At 38.5% G+C, this 21,736-nt stretch overlaps 2 protein-coding genes and 2 long non-coding RNA genes across 14 annotated transcripts in view; 2 read left to right on the top strand and 2 right to left on the bottom strand.

The window, feature by feature from the left end:
* Nucleotides 1-21,736, top strand: part of Ten-m (teneurin transmembrane protein Ten-m) — a 514,620-nt gene that overhangs the window by 96,201 nt on the left and 396,683 nt on the right. The window lies entirely within an intron of this gene.
* On the bottom strand, nucleotides 8,849-14,086 carry LOC143894020 (sialin-like). 2 transcript variants are annotated; one of them, XM_077400017.1, is made up of 7 exons: nucleotides 13,804-14,086; nucleotides 12,779-13,065; nucleotides 12,005-12,287; nucleotides 11,318-11,903; nucleotides 10,872-11,004; nucleotides 9,935-10,176; nucleotides 8,849-9,512 (listed from the first exon to the last, which is right to left on the bottom strand). In XM_077400017.1, exons 2-7 carry the CDS (start codon nucleotides 12,780-12,782, stop codon nucleotides 9,321-9,323), a joined length of 1,440 nt encoding a protein of 479 aa, XP_077256143.1. In that variant the 5' UTR covers nucleotides 12,783-13,065; nucleotides 13,804-14,086; the 3' UTR covers nucleotides 8,849-9,320. The 2 variants fall into 2 exon arrangements, with proteins under 2 accessions (XP_077256143.1, XP_077256144.1); XM_077400018.1 differs by lacking the exon at nucleotides 13,804-14,086 and having other exon boundaries at nucleotides 12,779-13,164.
* On the top strand, nucleotides 13,195-21,359 carry LOC143894025 (uncharacterized). 2 transcript variants are annotated; one of them, XR_013255990.1, is made up of 5 exons: nucleotides 13,202-13,403; nucleotides 15,671-15,814; nucleotides 16,069-16,161; nucleotides 20,277-20,517; nucleotides 20,935-21,359. It is a non-coding gene; the product is annotated as an uncharacterized LOC143894025 (long non-coding RNA). The 2 variants fall into 2 exon arrangements; XR_013255991.1 differs by lacking the exons at nucleotides 15,671-15,814; nucleotides 16,069-16,161 and having other exon boundaries at nucleotides 13,195-13,403.
* The window catches only part of LOC143894024 (uncharacterized), a 186,817-nt gene continuing 183,794 nt past the window's right edge, over nucleotides 18,714-21,736 (bottom strand). For both annotated transcript variants that reach the window (XR_013255989.1, XR_013255987.1), the window contains exon 4: nucleotides 18,714-19,167. This is a non-coding gene — a long non-coding RNA (uncharacterized LOC143894024). The remainder of the gene's footprint in view (nucleotides 19,168-21,736) is intronic.

Raw genomic sequence — 21,736 nt, 5'->3', positions numbered from 1 at the left:
CGTTTGACACGAAATATTTTCATCGTAATATTATAGTCTAATAAAAATCAAGCGATAAAAGATGAAAAAAAAATAGAAAATGCTACATTTTTCCTGTGATATAATCATTCATATTTATCAACAGATATTTAGGCAATATTAGAATTGATAAAAGTGCTTGTTTAATTCTCTATGATCTGGTATAGAAATTGTTATATAGCCATAAACATGTAAAACTTGCACTTATCTACATCGAAAGTCATCAATTTTTTATTCATGCAGTTACTTGTCAAGCATGAATGATGATATCAAAATAAACTTTTGGATAAAAAAAATACCATGCTATATATTATATATATAATATATATACTAATTAAAAAATTGACTAATTATTAATAAATTAATATTTAAAAGTGCGTCACATATCATGCGTAAGATATCGTAAAATCTAAATATTATTCTGAATAATGAAAATTGTACGAGCCAAATATATTCTTACTATTTCTCAATTTATTCTTTCCAATCCACGTGCTATCCTCTGTCTGGCATTCGTTTGAACGAAACGAAAGGTATACCGCATCATATGCGTGTACTCATCACGGCAAAACGGTTCAAATTTGCGGTCGAGGAATGTTTTTGACAAATCACAGTGAGGATATCTACTCGCGGATCCTTTTTGTCTGGACTTTCTACCCTCTCGAGCTCAACGCGAGCACGAAACTTAAACAATTGGAAACGGACGGTGGGGACGACAGATATACATGTGTATAGTACAGCAAGATGAATCATATGTGTAATTGTTTGCGTATTTTGCATCCAAAAGATGAAACTACATCTCAAAACTATCGCGAACATAATATTATCGTATGATAAAACAAACTTGATTTTTTTTTAATTATTTGTGTTAATAGCTTTAAGGCTTTAAGATAAGTTTAGTCTCAGATTATGATAGAATATTCTCGCATTTTTAAAATAAAATGTATTGTTCTTTACCGCATGCGAGTTATTTCCCGTATGCATATATGCTTTACGTCAATCTGCATGCGAAATTCGCCAAAACAACAAGGGATCTAGGTTGTCAATGCGAGATCGTGTTTTATGAAATATGAAAATATTACATAGAAATTGGAAAGGAATAAATCAATACAACGAATTTATTCTATATTGGCAGATAAGATATTTTTGAATAAGAAGTAAAATTTTTTAAATTGTTTCTGCCATTGTTTATGAAAAGATTATAAATGGAAGCTATTTACTTTAATTTAAAGGATTACGCAAGCCAATAGATGCATTATATATCTGCTAATTTATTTAGTCTAATTAAAAAAATTACATTTATCGGTATAAGCAGCCCTTAAAAATTTTAATATTTTCTTCGAAGGGATTGCTCCGTCAGGTGGCGCCGTTTGTGGAGAAGCTTTGTACTAACTTTCCACCCTTTCCCACCCCGAATATCCCGATAGAATATACAGCTTAAAGAAGATAACATTCTTTAATAATTTACATATTTAATTTGATATCATCTGATCCTTGATAATTAGAATCAACGTAAGTTACTTAAATCTTGGTAATATAGAATATTAGTACAACTTTTAATTATTCATTTTATATCGTTTTAATAAATATCATTTTGCATTTCTAAATTAATTATTCGATATATTAAATTGTTATATTCAAATATTAAAAGATTATGTTAACGTATTTTAATTATACAAAAATATATACTTCAAGCCGTTATGTAATGGAAAAATTATGTCAATCCTGTCGTCACTTATTTATCCATCAACTGCAGGAGACGAGCAGGAGACATACATAGACGGCAGCGTCGGAGTTAGGAAAATATATCTGGTATATCTCTGTTATTATTCCGAGTCGTATTATAGAATCGATTCCCGACATCGCTATACGCTAGAGTGCAATAACCAACGGGCGGGCTGTGCCTCCATCCCGTCCGCCCGTCGTAGATAATCGCCTCGTAATTCACATATCCAGGGTCATTATTATTCATACTTCGAGTGAGACCACGGTATGCAAAGGCAAATTGCCAGCCGGACCGGGCGTATATACTCGCATACGTATGTAGGAGCTTAGCTTTTCATCGAGCATTATGTAACGATCCGACTATGTGCAAAAATGTGCCACGAGGAAAAGAGTGAGTTTACTTTGGAAGTTAATAACGCTTTAGTCAACTGAACGTGCAACATGAGACACGCTTTTCCATTAAAGGGAATAGAGCAAAGTCACGAGCGATGAGTTCATAAGCCGCGCTCCGAGATCGTATCGCGAGAATAACGTAAATAATTACAAGGCACGAGGCTCGTTTACCGTAAACTTCGCCTTCCTACGGGGAGGGGGGAAAGGAGAACGTGGGAAACTCGGATCCCCCGTTGTCGAGACGTTGAGCGATCGGCAAGATTTTTTTTTCCCGCGTTACCATTTGCAAAGTGAATTAGAAATTTTGCGAGAGCGCAAGCGGCGTGGCCGCTCTGCGAGCCACGCCAATTATATCGTCGGACTTTTACAATGGTCTTTAAAACAGCATTACGTGTTTATCTTTAAAACATCTCGCGATAAAAGCAAATTGCGGGTTACGTGCGGGCGGCACGGGAATTGAACACTTTAACCGCGGCGCTACCCCGACGATTATAAAGGCAGTAAAAGAAAGATTAGCAACCATAGCCGTCATTTGTTCCTGTTCAAAGGCATAATTATCCTTTGTTTCGCCGGGTGATTCGCAAGCGAACATAAAATCTGCGTCCATCTGCATTTTTTTTACCATTGATATTTCTTCCAGTAATATATCCGAGAGGTACGGCCGTATCACGCCGAGGGGTTGGGGTTGTTCTTTATTGGCTGTGTTTTGTCTCTCGCACAGAACACGCAAAGCCGAGATACTCGCCGAAGTCGCGCCATCTTTTTACGGCATACCCCCGTACATCTTTCTGCGGTTGATGGTTGAAAAAAGAAGAAAGGGGGCCTCGACGATCACGCAAGGCCTGTAAACGGTTATCGCGTCCCTCGACCGGAAGTACATTCCTGATGGCTGGACTCAATGGCCTCTCTAATAATTATGCTCCGTGCAATTCACATATCTTTCGGCGCCTCGAATCTCCTAGTTTGTCCATTCTTCGTGGAATTAGGCGAACATATGCAAATTATTATTGATTGAGACGCGATTCGATGCAAAATTCTTTGCCTCGGCTTGTCGCTCGTTGTTCAGTCTGTTATTTTTCACGGGTTATTTCCGAGTATTCATGGCCCGGCGCGTTTGAACGTGAAAAAAAAAAGAGAGATCGATCGTGCCGCGTAGATTTGCGGAATTTCTCGGCCGCTAGTCGAGCCCGCCCCTTTCTCCGCGTGTCAAATGAAAATATGTCACTGCCAGTCGGTGGCAGTCGAAATCCGGACGCGGTGGCGTTCTCATCAGCATGCGAAAACTTTGTTATTTGTTTGAACACGTTAAATTATGCATGCGCAATATGCTGACGGCTTTCGACGGCGTTTCGGGGGAGGGGGACGGAGGAGGACGCGAGTTTGGGCGCGGAGAAGGGTACGATCCGTGGGGGTAGTCGAAAGGACGGATGAGAGGGTGTGATAGAGAGAAAGAGAGGGACTAACGGTGCCACACAAAGAAGAGAGTGTACGAGTCGAAAGGGTGCAACTTTTCTCTCAAACGTAATTGAAACAACAATAAAGTACAAACGCACAACAATGAACGCACCTAATAACCTCGAGCTCTTTACCAGTTCTATAGCTCGGCTTGAAAACGAAGGGATCCTGCGTCGACTCTGCAATTCAAGGGGTGTGAAGATATGATTAAATTACGAGATACAGGCTATTCGCCCCGGTGTCCACTAAATTTATGTCCTCGCGCGATCAACTATCTTACGACCCGCTGACTTGGGTTACAATATTAATGTTTCAACACGAATTTTATTCAATTATTTAATATTTTTTGCAAGTTTTTTTTTTTTATGTAGAGAGTATTCGTTAGATACATAGATGTCGGTCTTTTTTTTTAACTTGATAGAGATCTGTATTTTGGATTGAGAGACGTAGCGATGTGTGTTTCATGCGAAGATATAATTATGCATCAAACATAGGAGCTTTTTTCAGCAGTATATGACGTGCATGTATAATATCGCGTTTTAAAAGTCACAAAATTAATCTATGCGTAAAGAGCACATCACGGATTCTTTGATGCTCAGAATTCATCGACAAAAAGATAATCCAGTAGCTAAAGCAGTGCAAGAGTGAAAAGTAGCAATTGATCAAATATTCGAATAACAAATTCGAGTGTAACATGCGTTACAGAAGATCTAATCGGAAACACGGGACGCATATTACGCGGATAGAAAAAAAAAATATATATATACACGTAAATTAGCAGAGATTAAAAAATCACTAAGGTAAAAGCGGAGAAAGCCTGTGCACGTGAACGCGGAAAATGTTAAATGTTAAATGGACTCAGACTGTCAAGAGAATGTACGTACAATGTATGCATGCACACGCGTATAGCCATGTATGAGTTAATGCGCCGTGGCGTGTACATGCATTTTTTTATCCGTCGACAAACGAACGGACGAACGTGACGTGGTCGCGCTAATCAAAATCCGATGCGGCGGCAACGACCGCCGATTAAGCGGTCTCTTCTGAAGCTCCCCGTCAACGAATCCGCGAAGCTGCAGCGCGGTTTGACATAGGTCCGCGCGTTGGCCCTATGCCCTATGTGTATATTTCGAATATACATATTTATACGCAGGGTTTGCGCTCACGCGGTCCACTTTCCGTGTCCACGTCGATCGTCCCGGACCGGTCCTCCCTTTCCCCTCCCCCCTTCAGCCCGGCCAGTTACCGGTCCGTTTAAAATATGAAACGCGGTGACAGCTAAAATCTGCAGGAAGTTCGTACATACAATGCAGTCGGACTGCGGGCTACGGCGCGAGACGGGAAGCCGGTCAATTGGAAACGGGGTGACCGAGTTACGAGCTCCCGAACTATACCACACCGCGCTGCGCGTCCGCGTTATCCCTCCGCATCCCTTGGCAACCTGGCGTATCGAGTTTCTTAGCGAAATCACTCCCCTTTCCTTTCCCTTCGCGTTATACTGCTAGATGCGCCGTAAGGAAAGAGAGTCTTTTGATTCTCTGCGGGAACCGTGGCTGGCGACTGCCTTGCAACAACCACCGGTAGGTGACCCAGCTCACGTTCACAAACGTGCAACCGTTTCTTCGCTAATGTCGCTTCCTGTTCACGTAAAAGAATTTCGATATACTGAACGTAACCGTAAGGTGGACCGAGATCCGAGCGTCACAATGAAGTCGACACGTTTGTGAGGCGGATTGCGAAAATATTTTGCTCGTATGTCGCGATAATGCCGCTTGTCGTCCAAGTTCAATGACTTATTTAGAGTAAAACGTTTCTTTTCGCGTAAAATATATATTCTTGTTGTTGCTTTAATCGGTATTTTGAATCTGAAGTCAAGTTTCGCGTGAATAATTATTTCGTCTTTCAGCCAAGTAATCTCAATAGTTCTGTAATCAAACAGCGACTATTGAATTGTCTACGTCTCAAAATATAAGCTTCCATTCTGTATATCTCTGATATACTCGAAGACAAAATTCAAATAACGATTATACAGTATAATAAGCCCGCAGAAGCACATCTGAGTGCAAATTAAGCCAAGTGCAAGTACGTGGCATTTCGGGTATTTAATAGCACGCTGTCTCACAATTAAAAACTAGAAAAGCTGAAACTCGACTATATTTTTAGCTTATTTAATTTTATCGTCGTATTAATTTTATCCTATACACATTTTTATGTAATATTAAAAATTTTTATTCGCACACATACGTAACACTAAATAAAACGATTGGATATTAATTATCCAATTATAATCCAAGAGAATAATCAAAGTACAATATAAATAATAGTTATTACATAACTTCACTAAACTTTTTAAGCAAGCAAAGACAATTGCAAGCGCCGATGCTAAACGGATTGGCTGTATATCGTCCAAGGTCTCAAAAAATATTTGAACATGTTGATAATTGCTTGTTGATACTATAAGATAAAAGCTTGACGCGCAGTATAATGGCGTAACGTCGATATCGGGATGAAAAGGATTAAAACGCGGCGCCATGTGAAATACGTTTACTATCTTGTTACAACGTCAATCAAAACGCACGGCAATAAATCATCAGCGTACCATATTCCCCGGATCAAGCACCGAAAACTCTATACCACGTTGATAGCGCGTATACATACAATAATGAATATAGGCGTTACGATATTATCTTCCAGTAAATGTATTATAATAAATTTTCGTAACGCCGGTAGGTATTTTATATACGAAATATATTTATCGCGCGGGGCGAGATGTTCAAAATTAAATCGTTCGAGCCATCAGAGGATGGCGCACAATAAAGGAACAGCACACGGTCGACCATCGCCACGAAGATTCGGTAAAATTGAACGGATATCGTTTGAATTGAGTGTACTCGGCCCTATCCGCCCCTTAAATTCACCATCCTTTCGTCGTCGTCGTCGTCGTAGTCGTAGTCGTGGTCGTCGCCACCGTCGTCGTCGTCGTTTCTGACTTCCGTCTGGCGTACGTCGCGCGAGCTCTTATTAAAGGTGGCGATTTATCGCTAGTAATAACGGTGCGGTCTGGTGCTGCTTGGCGGCGAATGTCTCCTTGCCAAGGTTCTCCGGGAAGAGCAAAAGCGCGAGCTCGTGGCGCGAAGAGGAAGAGGTCAGAGGGCAGAAACTGGAAAGTAAGGGTTTATTCGCGGCAACCTCGTCCGCGCGAGGGGTGGGTGATACTTCTCCCTCCCCCCACGACAGTGTGTTATCAAGCGTGCGTTAAGCATGTGTATGTGTGTATGTGTTTGTGTGTGTGCGCGCGCGCGCGCGCGCGACGGGGTAGATTAACAATTCCTGACATTTTAGTGGCGCTCCGGATGCGTTAACGCCACTTCAAGTACCGGAGTGCCCGACTGTAACGAGCTCCAGGATTGATTAACCGCCTCTGTCGAGCGACCCGCAACTACGGACTACGTGCTTCTCTAAGCAAACGAGACGACGGCCCGACGAAAGATCCTCGGAACTTATAATTACCGCTTGATTAATCGCCATTTTGACAGATAACTCGGAAACGGAGGGAATTTTTCACTGACTCGTCGCCGTTGTGCTCGGATCGTCTATACCGTATGCATCGATTAATCTTTCTAAAATATTGGACAATGTAAATTAGCTGCCGCGTCTGCCGACTTTTCGGACAACCAATTCCGGACGAATCGGTTTCGGTATAAGTTGCTATAGTTATACGTTAAAAGTCGGGAAAATAGAAAACATTCATCATAATAAGAATATATGAATCGTACTTGGATCTTAACGATTTCAGAGCGTTTTGCACTAAACGCGAGGATATTCAGATTAATTCGGCTAATTTCTTCACACGTTGATCTATATATAATACCAAACTAAAATCCAGCTTGAAATAAAGTTTATAAGTACAGAAGATAGTCGACTTTTTCCGAAATTAGTCGACGCAGATACTTTGTTTAGACTACGTACGATCAGATAATTATTGACGAATATTAATCGTAAGTTTCGAGCGGAATGGCATTCTGAAAGAAATCTGCATCGATCAACACAGCATTAGGCGTCTTAAACGGTGGCAGGTGTTTTCCCACGTCAGTAATGATCGAAACGATCGGTCGACCGGGTTTGGACCGCGCATAAACATCGATAGAGGGAACAGGTCACCTGCTCAAGGGGTTAAGAAGACGAATAAGCATTATTCATACCGTGAGCGCCTATCCTTAAGTTATTCATCTCATGAATTAGTAAACACAATGAAGAGAAGCTTTGGCTCTCGCGTATCGGCCCATCCCTTCAACAAAGTTTACCAGAATATTAAGTCCAAACGATTCTCTTGCCACTCATGCTTGCCTTATCGGAAGATACAACCAATTTTGTGATTAATAAATTCGAAAGAATTACTATATAAAAAAATGTTATGACAATTGTCTCGTAACAATACGTTACATATTATTTTCTTGGGTATATTGAGACGTGATTTATAATCTAAAAAAAAAGCTAGATTAAAATTTGAAATATAAAGATGATATTAGTCAGGGAAAAGGTAATTTCTAAATTTTTAAATTTTCTAATATGACTACCAATATATTTTCTAGATTGAAAGAAAATAAAATCTGATAGCGCCGAACGTGCGTATAATACCCATCTCGTTCCCTTCGATTTTTTCTAATGAAATTTTTAAAGAATTCTCGAAGAAGCAGAAGGGTCTCAATATTCTCTCATTCGGAACCGCACAGGTCTCTATATCGAGGTTGTCAGTAATGCTTAAAGGAAGGAGGAAATGGTTTAGCGAGAGGAAAGCAGTTACCGCTCGCGTCCCATCACGGCATCGTCGAAGCGTGCGACTGTAGGCTGGAAATAGATTACAAACGTAATATTTCAACCGCCGTAAATATTCATCGCTGCTGGTGTTGGCACGGCCCTTTCGTGCTGTCATCTTGTTTCCTTCTCGTCCGTCTCGCGCCGACTGGCTATGTCTTGCGACGTAGCGATCTAATTGGGATAAGGAGAATTTTTGTACCAGGTGGCCCCTAATTGGTTACCCGTCATTAGGGTGGTCCCGCAATCCTAGTTATCTTAGTGTAAGTAAACCTTGACACGTCAAGACGTCAAGTAGTGGCACTCTTGAGACTTTCGCGAACTTTGGCATGTCGTTGAGATCGTCAAGCAGGCGTACAAAATAATTCACATTTTCGCAATTTTGTTTAAGATCTCTTGTCTTTTTTCCCGAATTAGGTGCTAAATAAATATGTGCATATACATGTATGTACTATACAATCTATATTTTGTAAAATTATCGCCCGTATAAGGCAGCTAAAACTTAGATATTAATAATATGCTACAATGCATATTATCAACAAAATTTTTGCTTGAAATATATTTTGCAAGATATTGTCAACATATATAGATATATTGTATATGTATAACATATAAAGTGATATAATTAAGTATTACATCCGCTATCTCGATAGATTCATAAAAAATGGTTCATAATAAGAGATATCAAAATATAAAAAGAAAGTTGATTTAATATAAATATAAGGAATGTTTTATATAACAATCGCAAACGTCTTGATTTCATTTTATGATAAATTATTTCATCGTACCTATTGACAATTTATCTAAATAACATTTCTTGTCTATGCAATAGGCGTGATAGATTCTTGTAAGATTCTCGTAAAAAAAATATGCTTCTTTTGATTTGTTAATAAGAACTATTCAAAGGTGGTCTCAATTTAAGTCTTCGTTTCTTGTTCTCGCTGCTCTTGTTGCGTTTGTCCTTCGTCGACGTCCCAATTTTCAACATCCGGTACCGGATAATTCCACGGTTGAATTTTGGCTGATCCGAAGGCCGCAAATACCAAGAAAGCGACAACCTGGGCGACGATGGTAATCCAAAATGCGATCCTCCAACGCGCTATAGTATGCTGTCAGAGAAGACATGGTTGAACATGAAGACAGTAAACGACACATCAATGTGAAAACGTTATTTTTAGTACTTTTTAAAACAAACTATAAAATTTAATATGTTACAAAATTACTTCGGACATTTTGACAAGCGAATAACATAATATTAAATTTCTCATTTTAAAGATCTTATGTCACAATAAAGTTCACTTCGCAGTTGATTACGCAATTAGGATTCAGTGCCTCTTTAGAGCGAATATCGGCTTAACTTTCTTATCTCGGGTTAAAGTCGTTTCACCTTTCGTAAAACTTCAAGAAAGTAGAATCTCTGTGCACGACTTATTAAAAATTTAGGAAATTGGTAATCACGTCACGTGGCTCTTAACAGACATTTCTTTCTTTCTTTTTTTTTGTTTGATCATGCATTAAGTGTTCAACTCACTCCTTCCGCTACGAGAGCACCAACTATTGGTGGTAAAATGAAGGCAGAAATAGTGCCTGGAGTATTTGTAATGCCCATGAGGATTCCTGCGTAATTCGGAGCCAGATCGTTCTGATTACAAAGATGGCCAACGAATATAGCACCACAGACTACTATGCTTAGAGTTAGCAGCACGGTCGATGTCAAACGATCGCAACCAATGTACGCGATTATAACGAGGAAAATGCTAGGTGGTATAGTGCCTGGAAAGAAAAATATATTAAATATATATTATACAATAAATATATCAAAAATCTCTGTTATGTAACTGAACTTATTTAATTTAATACAAATTTAATATAAATAACAGACAAATTATTCAGATATATATTTAAATCTATGTATATAATATTAAAAAGTATAACAATCAGTACGATATGCATAATACAGTTGATTCATATCAATTATAATTTGATATAAATGTTACAGAAATATGTTACGTGTATTGCTATTAGAAATAGTAACAGAAATTACAATGTCACGTGCATTATTCGAAATTTCGGCCGGCCATAAGGGTCACGTAGAAAACATTTGCAAACAATACTTCATCCATTTTTCATTAATATGTAAATTGTAGATATAATTTAAATTTAGTTCTTTAAGTTGTGCTATTACATTCGCTAATGTTATGGATTGCTGAAGTTAAAAAAAAAAGAGAAAGAAATGCTACTTATTTTATTTATTAATTAAAAGAGAATGTACCATAATATAGTTACGCGTACCATCGGTAAAAATAATACAGTATTTTTATGATTTTCTTTATGAACACAAAAATCCTGTTTTTTTACGGAACTACTCTTAATCTGTTATAAATGTGATTTATATTTCTATATAACGACGAATATCTATATTCATAGAGCTATACTATTATGGGGTGAATTCCATCTCAAATACATACTTATAAAAACCGCAATTTTACGTGCAACCGTCTGCGACCAGAATCCCTTTTTCCGCCCCCAATCTAAAACCCTACCGATTAGTGGATTAGTGAAGGCGTTCACGAGATACGGCGTGCAAACGATAACGGCATTCTGTAAAGTATTTCAGGAAAAATTTACACAAAGAGTTGAGATATATTTCACATAGCTACGCACGTCATACAGAACATACAGAATAAAATAATATTACTATATACGAAAATGCAAAATATTATTTTATCCATAATATTATTCCGCTCGTAATATCTTTTGGATTTAACATATATATATATATATATATATATATATATATATATATATATTAATTTGAAATACGTAGTACGTAGTTACGTCTCTATGACACTATATATATAGTGAAGAAATATAAAAGAAATTACACATGTTATTATCCCTATTTCGCACTCACCGATGTGATATTGTATCGCAATATCTTGTTCATGTAAAGCGGCAACTGGGTGAGCAAGAAATACCAACAGAAGTTTCCTAAGGTATTCGTGACGAGCAGAGCCAAGAATGGTACCGATGAAAATATACTTTTCCACGGGATCTTCATCTCTGAGGAGCCGGGCGCACGATGACCGTACGAGTTCACGATGAACGATCTTTCCTGCTCCGTTATATACTTTTGCTCTTCCGGACAATCGGCGAAAAATATATAAAAAACGACGCACCAGATCAACGGTAACGTTCCGTGGATGTAAAAAATAGCCTCCCAGCCAACGTAATTTAATATCAATCCGGAGGTAAGAATAGATATCACGGTGCCGAGCGACGTTCCGGCGTATATGATGCCGACCCACGTGCTTTTCTCCTCGTATACGACCCATGTTCCCAGAAGAACGTTTACTATAGGAAGATTCGCCGCGCTCACGAGACCGGTCAAAAATCTCACGACGTATAGCACGTACAGCTCGCTCGCTGCGATCGGCACCAACATCGTTAAGATTCCATTTGCCAGCACGCATATTAACAATACGTACTTCGTGTTGAACCTGCACCGATAAATTTCATTGCCACAATTTATCGAGATATATAATATATATTTATCCTGAGAATTATAAATATAGAATTTATAAATGGAATAGTCACTTACCGATCCGCCAAATATCCCGATGGAAACATGCCGATGAGATATCCGGCAAAATATATACTAATAACCAAACCTTGCTGGCTTGCCGTCCAATCGAATGGACCGTCGATATCGGTGGCGGTATTCCCAGGAACATCAAATTCCGGACACTCATCCGACCAATCTGGTACACCCGGTTTTTTCTTCACCATACCAATAATAGCCGTCGCGATATTCACTTTCAGACCATAAATGATCATGTTCGCGATGCATAGCATTACAGCGAACAAGTATCGTACGCGTATCTCTAAAATCAAGATTAAAAAAGATATGTAAAATAATATGTATTAAAGATTAAGTTTGTTTAACCTATAAGATGCAATTTAGTAAATTACAATTTACTATTACACGATGAGTACGTGCCGAAATGTGAGAGAAAGTGAGAGAAAGTGAGAGAAAGAGAAGCAAGAGAAACAATGAATATGTATTATTTTTACACTTCATTCAATGCGCCAAATCGAAAATACTAAAAATCTATTTTTGCACGTAAGTTTATAACTATGGTTTAAATTAAATCTCTTTTACACTAACGATATCAAGCATTCAAGGAGAATCATGACAAGGCAGTAAAATTTATCGTTTAAATGTAGAAAAATTACGTTACATTAGATATAAACGTCTATTATATATACATATAAAATGCATAAATATATGCCTTGCAAAGTAGAAGATAATAAAATGGTTATCCTTGACTATTATTATATAAATGTTAATTTATGACAGGAAATATTTCCTTACCCATTGTTCTGAATATTCAATGTGACCTCGGTTAATGAATCGATGACATTGATGACCATCACGTTTCAAATCGTTGCGCCAGTGTCGCCGTTTTCGTCGTTTGTTTCCGTATCGATATAATCACCAATTCAGTCTCGCTGCTCGCTCGCGCGCACGTTCAACTGCTCGAGGACGACTATCGAATTATATCGCCGACGATGAGACGCCGGCACCCATGCACGAGATACCCAAAAGTCCTTCTCCACGCCGAATATCTTTCTGGATTTGTGTCTCGGCGCTGAGCATTCCTATATCGACGCGAGATTACGCGCCGCAGAGCGAAAAGCACACTGTCATTCACTTGTAAAGTCAATACGGTTCGAGGCTTCACTGCCTTACTCAATTCCGCTAATAAATATGTTATTCCCTTTGCCGAACGATAACGGTCGCGCGTATCAAGAGAGACGGCAGTGTCTCGCGCAACAACGAGGCAGACGTGTATCTATGTGTAAGCCGACTATTATATACAACGATAATGTTGCCACGTAGAACAAAACAATTTCGAAACGTTCGTGCTCTACGATGTATAAAAACAGATATTTTCGCAATTATTCCTTCCGTATGTTTTAAATAACGGATATATCAGGCAAGTTTAATTTATTTTCAATGTCGTATTTAAGCAACCCAGTCCCCGATTTCGATTCCAATTTTAACACTAGATGTTTACTAAATGAGATATCGTTCTTGCTCAAGTTTTTCATATCACGATGCAATTCTCTGTACGGGTTCACGATATTTTGAACTTTGAAAAGTAGATATTATATAAATCCGTGCTTTTTTTGTACTTAATACTTATCAATTAAGGTATAAATTTCGATTTTTTTGAAATTGATACTGTGAAATTGCAATTTACAGCATTTATTTGACGTCTGCACGATATTCTGAATTATTCCCCCTCCACCTTATATTTAAAACTTATATAAATAAAAAAATTATGTTTTTAATAAAAATGTATCGAAATCTGTCAATTTATTTTTAATACTTACGTTAAAGTCTTTCTCTCCTTGTCTTTAAATTAAAAAAAGATCCATAAATATATCATGGGATAGTTTCAAAACACGTATATTCACTCCACGTGCATACTCGATAAGTTCTTAACACCAACAGAGAAAAGATAATAACAAGATATATATAAACGCGTCAGCAAATTATGCTTGAATGACGTATGCAGTCAGCGGAACTAGGTATATAATCCGATGTGTGAATGGCGTTACGAAAGACGGTACGACACGAGTTGTCCGGCGGTCACACGAGCACTAAACTAAACTATGGAAGCGGCTGCGTTTTAACTTTCAGTAATTTGCACATAAGTGGTGATTCCATAATGTGAAACAACACTGCCTTATATTTGCTGAGTCATTACATAGAATAACTTTGATTTTTTTTTTTATCTGTTATTATAGTATTCTATACATGTACGTTACAATTTGCAGTTTAATGCAATTACACGATCATTAAAGAGATTCAGTAGATAAAGCTTGTTTTTTACTACTAAAGGCAGCAACGGTGTGAATAATTATTGAAATAACACAGCGAAAAAGAAGTAATATAATCATTTGCACTTGATTTATTTAACTTTTTTATATACTCTCTCAAGGTTGTACATTTCTTTTTAAAAACGATTCCTTGAAAGCGAAGGCACCACCAGTCGCAGTCGACGAGATCATTCTCTAAAACCGGTTTTCACGGCGGTATCTGCCGTTATTCATGCCGCGTTTCTCCGGCGATAGTTAAAACCAAACGCGCCTGCATTGATTATACAAGCACAGACGACAGTTTCGTCTCCGTTAACGGCTCGACGCGGCGATGGCAAGGTCTTACTCGCGCGATATCCAATGTGAATGTCCCAACCATTATCTCGGTAGGCCGCCAACATCGAAATTCGAGTCTCTTCTCTCGCCGCGATACGCGGTGGCACACGATAGCATTCTTAACGGACATTCGTCGGCGAGACGCCGCTTAATGTTTATGGGCTGAAGATAATGGGGTCTCCCTGGTGAGCCCATGTCCAAACGGATGAGAAACGTTCCGGCAGCGTAGCCTAGGACTCCCCGCCGACCACAACCCGCAGTCTTGGATATCTGTGCACTTAACATATAGTAACGCCCCCCGAATTATATTCAGTACACGTGTCATCTTTTTCCGTCAACCAATTCGAGATAAGCTAGGTACATTACACACATAATAATATTGCCACGATATCATCTTCCTGCATATTATAACATGCATATGTGTAAAGATAAATATATATATAAACGTGTTGATATATAAATAATTTTATATTAATATTTATATTTACATATATAGCTCACTTTTGTATAGCAAAAATAAAATTTATGCGAAATCCACACTGAATATCCCCGCGGAAATATTGTATGCGTGCGATTTCCTACCGCGAGTATCAACAATGCATTTATTGTAAGTTAATGTGTTATCATGTCTACATTTGTGAAAGATAGTCTCTGCCAGGTGAACCGATGCTTATCATACAAAGCAAATAATCATATGTAATAAGATGTAAGAAAAAGGAAGGGGAGAGAAAGAGAGAGAGACAGAGAGAAAGAGGAAAAAAAAAGTATGTAGATATATAGATTAAAGATATTAAATAATATTCATAAGCTGTGCATTATCGAGACATTAGTGCACGCATATCTAATTTATACATTAGAGTGTGACCATCGCAGATACATATAATAAATAATAGATTATTTATGTACTTAACACAGATAACAAACATTAGCAAATGTTACTGTTATCTACATACTTGATGATAAGATATTCTCGCGTACGATTCTCAACTATAATAGATAAAAAATTAAACTGACCTATCTAATATTTTATTGTATATTTAAGGAGGATGGTGTTGCTCAAGTCAAAGTGATAAGAATTAGTTTATGGAGGATTTTCAAATTATGATATACAAATTTATGGAGGATATTTGTCTGGGAATCTGTCGTCTATGCCAACGTTGAAGACAATTGTCTGCATGGTTGTCGAGTAATTAATTATTAAAGTTATACTCTTATCTTTCTCTTATACACAGGCGACATAGCAAAAATGTTACAACACCTGTAATGTAACTCTCGAAAGCATATTAAAAATGATAAGAATTTAATGAAAGGTGCAAATAATATTCATAAGCTGTGCATTATCGAGACATTAGTGCATGCATATCTAATTTATACATTAGGAGTGTGACCCCATCGCAGATACATATAATAAATAATAGATTATATTCTTTACATATTTAGGAAGAACTTTTACGAAGACTGAAATGATTTGTCTACATAGTTATTAAGAAATTGTAAAACAGCATATTGCCACATTTCAACGTTGATAATAAGGTATTTGGGTTTCAATTATACAAACAACGATTTAAAACCTTAAGAAACAGCTAATTGAATGCATTCCATATATTTGTTTGCTAAAACTCGTTTATATTTCACGCGACGAAAACACACCTATAGGCTTTCCGCTGTCCCGTCGTCTGCCCCGCAACGCGACAGCAACCAACCTCCTCAAATTATTAATCTCAATAAAACTTGAGTTATAAACGGAGCAGTCAGTATTTAAATGCCGCGTAAGCATCTTCGTCTGCGATAATGGGTCTATGTAGGTCATTCTACGATATCGCAATAACTTGCGTAACGCGTTATCGTGAAACAAAGTCGAGACTTGCACATCAACAAGTATTTTACAATGTTTACCTTAAATATTATACTTTTACATAATGTATCTTATTCAACATTGGAATTTTTTTAACATAATGCTATACCACGCCGTATGTCATGCTTTCTTTACGGTGCAAACCGCATACGTTTTTGCATCGTTCGCCGCCCGATAGGTAGCGGCGAACACAGAGCGGTGGACAATAACGACGTCGCCGCGACCATCACAATATTTTTACCAGACCCGCGGTCTCTTTCGTGCGGTAAGCATGTGACAGGCGTGACGAAACGTTCGTAGAAACGAGAAGCGCGCAGACGGAAGTGGTTGCCGCGGCAGTCTCGTGACGACGACGACACAACGACAACGATGACGACGGCGACGACGACAACGACGTCGACGAAGCTTGGAGACGCACGAGTTGCCATCATCCTCGCGCCTCTTCTGGGCTTATTCGGCCCAGCGCACACCTGCATTCGTACCGGGGTGAATGCTCGCGCGCATACCTGCTAGAGGAATATGGCAGGTTGAGATGGGAGAAGCGGGGAATCCACTCGAGAAAACGCAAAGCTTCGAGCACCAGTAAAAATGGATACGTCGCCGTCGCGTCCGGGAGAAGGAGACAGAGAAAAAGGAGAGATGTGAAAAGACGAAAAAAAAAGAAAAAAAATCGGTAGGTGCTCGAAACGTAGAACGTTTGGATGCACGACGTTTTGCGCCGATTAAGAACGCAAAAGGACTTTCGGGCACGATGAGAACAATGGTGACGATCGCGGTGGTCGATTAGCACAACGACGCTGGCGCTTGAAAACGGGATCGGACCGCAAAGGATCCAGGACACTCCATGCAGCCGCTACTTCGCATTGTACCAGGCATTTCGGGCCTTGCTAGCTGACTTTGTCCACAATGTAAACACAACCCTCAGACTGCCGCTCCTCGAGACAGACCTGTCAAAGACCGGTATTCCTCGCCGACCGAACACCAATTAACTGCCGGTTGCAGGTTGAAGCAGGTTCACCCATCGTGCTAACGAGCACGATGCCCTCTTTTATTCTTTAATTTTCATCCACTGTTCGGACCACCTACTACGAAAAGACATCGAGCTGGTTCAACGAGGCAAGGACGTTGAATTTCAGTTGACTCGTCTGATTTATTACATTAAATTATTTAAAGGTTAAAGCGTAATTGAAATTTGTCTATCAATTTGCAAAAATAAATTGAAGAATGACACGTAGAATTAGACGAACATCCATCATTGTGAATCAAATATCGCAGGATGAAGTGACCAAATATTATATAATAAAATGAAGGAAACAATGCCAATTTTCTAATAATTTGTTTATATATTCTTATATCTATTTCCCGTCATTACGACACGATAAACAATGGGAAACAGCATTGAAGGCACTCAGGAAAGTCACAGTAGTTTTTAATGCATCAATTATTTCTCACACCAAGTGACGGCATTTTCAAAGAAATCATTTCGAAGCGAGCCGCCTATAAATATCCGAGAGTACGACTAATTTGCAAATAAGAGGAAACGATTTTCAAAAACAATGACACGGAGCGTGCGATCGGGGAAGCGAAGCGGGGGCCGCAGAAGGTAATGTATCATCTCTCGCGCGTCCTATATCTTCCATGAAGTCTATACCGCCCGAAGCGTGCTGGAGCGCACGGCGCGCGCGTTTTCCGCGTTGCATTTGAATGAAACGGACAGGTTCCATCGCGCTCGAACGCACGAGGAGGAGCGAACCACCGCTGGAGCGGAGCGCACGCGTGGCATGCATTGCTCCGCGAGAGGAAAAAAAAAGAAAGGAAATACACACAGGAGACGAAGAGGTGATATATGCGGACATTAGTTATACACGAGATGTATGAGGTTTTGCGGCGTCACTCTGCCACTGTCAGATTCCGGCGCGGTGCTCGTCCCGACATAATCGGGACGACCCATATTTCCCCGCCGCAATGCGTCAAGCTTCCCCCCCGCGTGCGATTCCCCGTTTCGTACCTTCATTTTTCACTCCGCTCGTGATCTCTCCCGCGCCCAAATTCACCTTCCATGTCGTCGCGAGCGTCTACCGCTTCTCCATCCACCGCGCCCGCACCGCTCCGCGACGCCTCTCCATCTCTCCCTGCCCTCCCCCCACGGCACACGACCCGCCGGCGTCGCGACGATTGTACATCGCTTCCGGTGTGAAATTCTCCTCCTCGGTAGAATACGGTAACGGGAGTCCCGATCGAGACGAATCGATTCGCGAAATGCCGCTGGCATGGCTGGAACGACAGTCAAAGCGTCGTAGTAAATATTGGCCGACTATTTTCTATCTATTTCCGATGCTACGAAGCGCTACCTACTTTGATAAGCGAGCCGATACGCGAAGCTGAAATTGACGGTCACGCAGTAAATTTTCTCTACAAGTGTGTGGAGAAACTGTCCAAATAAAAAGAAATGTCTTAAGATACCGCGCTTGCTAAATCTTTAGTTTCGTATTTCAATTTTAGATATTAAAAAGAAACATTTGTCTGATTTATTTAAATTTTGAGAATATGATTAGAAATGTTATTTACCGGAGCGATATGTGATCCAATGGATATTATCGTGATTAAATAATATGTCATCATGTTTTTGGCGGGACGTTGAATGTATGTAAAAGCTGCAACTAGAGCTGCTCTGGAATTTTTCTCTGGTAAAAGAATATTAGATTATATTAAAAAGAGAAGAGAAGAGAAGAGAGAGAGAGAGAGAGAGAGAGAGAGAGAGAGAGAGAGGGAGAGGAGGGGGCACACACAAGGGAGAGCTCTCCTGATGAAGACTCAATATCGATTTTTTTCTTGGAGAATGAAAAATGCAGCCGTTGCTCCGTAAAATATATGCACTTTATCTTATGCGCTGGGCAACGTATGCGTCATGACATTACGGAGACGCTATTGAACAACCGTATAACGTTTGTTTGTTCGGCAAGTTTACACAGCTTTCATAGTCAGCGGCAGTAGTCGGTCGACCGACTGTCACTGAATGAAATGCTAACGATAATAGATGATCGAGCATCGTTTTCTTCCGCTTGATTTGTAGGGAAAAAAAGACGTCAGTATAATTTGTATACAGTAGCCGAGTTGCACTTTTTCATGATACATCTAAAATAGCCCGTAATTAAATGTGATTCATTAGAGTTCTGACATTTAAATCCATTATGTCATAAAGAAATGTTATTATCCGTGTAACAAAGTATCTCTTATAATAGTATCTCTTATAAGTAAAGTATCTCTAATAAGTTGTATTATCGACGGTTATTTTCTCGTCACTTTCTTATCTTCTCTAACATCATAATTCAATATGTCATTATAATAAGAGCGCAAAGTTCACATTAATCGAACATCTAATCCAGCAAAATGTAACGTTAACATAGATGTAATAATTGATTTTACAAAATGATTCAATAGTAGGTACCTCCTATTCTACATCAAAGACATATTTCTCTGATCTCTCAATGATTAAACAACTTAAATATTGACTGTCTGTATAAGAGAAAACAATATTCCGACGAATAATATTGATGCAAAATATTAGCTATTCTTGTGAATAATCTATACGAGCAACAGTTTGAAACGCGGTAAGAACGCCTGTAATTTTATAGGTGAAGGGCGCGTGTTTTGTGTCTGTTTGATCTGTATTTTATACATCTACACTTATGCGCGTATATATATGTTAGTTTGACATCCTTACGAATGCGAGACAATTTTGCCACCGACGCTGCACACTTGAAAAAGTGCGTAATAGTTCGATCTTTTATAGAATTGTCAGTACCTAATTGCCACAAAGCATAACTGCAAGACAAGTGGCAATACAAAAGCGTATTATCCGATATCAATGATGAGAAATAGGTCAATATTCATAAGCTCGGTATAAAAATGCTCTAGCAACATAGCTTTGTACCATAGCACCAGAAATCGAGCTGAGCGCAGCAGTAAATTTAAACATGCGTGCAGTATTGTGTCTACTCGTTGCCATGACTTTCGTCATGATCCAAGAGGCTGTAAGTATTGATACAGAAACTAGATCTTTTATTTCTCTTTATAGACAAAATAATAAATTACTCTAAAATTAATTTAATTATATAGTATTGTATATATATATATATAAAGTGACTCACACGAAACTAATCAAATCGTACCGTTATTATGAATTTCTTTTGAAAATTCGTAAACGAAGATATATGTAGCAAGATTATAGATACTTGTTTGTTTTTATTGTTATATTGATATTGAAAAACCGTCGCTTGCTTTTTTCATCTCAATTAGTTGTAGTTAATTGTTGTGCACTACATTCGATCAGTTTGAAACTGTATTCAGAAACATTCGGTCAGTGAGAAACTGTATATATCTTAAATATTTATTATTATATTTTCCAATTTGCATTATGTGTTGAGCATATATTTTATTTTTACTTATAGACTTGCGTACCAGGATTTTTCGAGGATCTCCTTTATCATTGTCCGTTACTGAGCTATCTTTTCCCAAACTGTTGCTGCGATTATGATCGCAGTTGCTGCCCAACCACCACCACCACTACTACTACCCCTAAAAATATGACGGGTTAACAACTTGTCAGATATGGCAAAATAAGATCCAGCGCGAATGACAAACAAATATGAGTTTATAATGAATATAATTGAATATATAACATGCAGCAATGAATAAAGCAATATATATATATATATATACATGCTCAGATTACATCTAACAAATGCTGGTCAAATATCTGTAAAATCTGAAAACACACTGATATATTCTTATCTCTTGCGTGTATTCTCTTAAGATTAATATTATTTATGTATAACGCAATACATATGTGCAATATACATGCGTGAATGGGAAAGATGTATGAATTATAAATTACAACTAAAATAAAAATATATAAAATATAAAATCAGTTTTAATAATTATTACAAATATATATTACACTTTTATTGCTCGACTAACTGGCACAATATAAAAAAGTATGCACTACGTTTTGGCTCGAGGTTTGTGCCCTTTTTAAGTGCGGTTTGAAAATTAGGAACGATAGAGCGCGTTGTGTAATATAATAAATAAATAAATAATAATCATTAAACCGAAACGTAGTGCATACTTTTTTATATTGTGCCAGTTAGTCGAGCAATAAAATATTATTTTGGTTTTAATCACTGGCGGAGAAAGTTATTTTTTCTATATATTACACTTGTTATATATATATCAGCTTCTCTATTTCTATTC

The sequence above is a fragment of the Temnothorax americanus genome, unplaced genomic scaffold (assembly GCF_048541705.1).
Source record: "Temnothorax americanus isolate GAGA-0224 unplaced genomic scaffold, ASM4854170v1 Scaffold13, whole genome shotgun sequence".
Taxonomy (NCBI): Eukaryota; Metazoa; Arthropoda; class Insecta; order Hymenoptera; family Formicidae; genus Temnothorax; species Temnothorax americanus.
The sequence above is the reverse complement of the archived record's forward strand: the minus strand, read 5'-3'. Positions and strand labels throughout refer to the sequence as shown.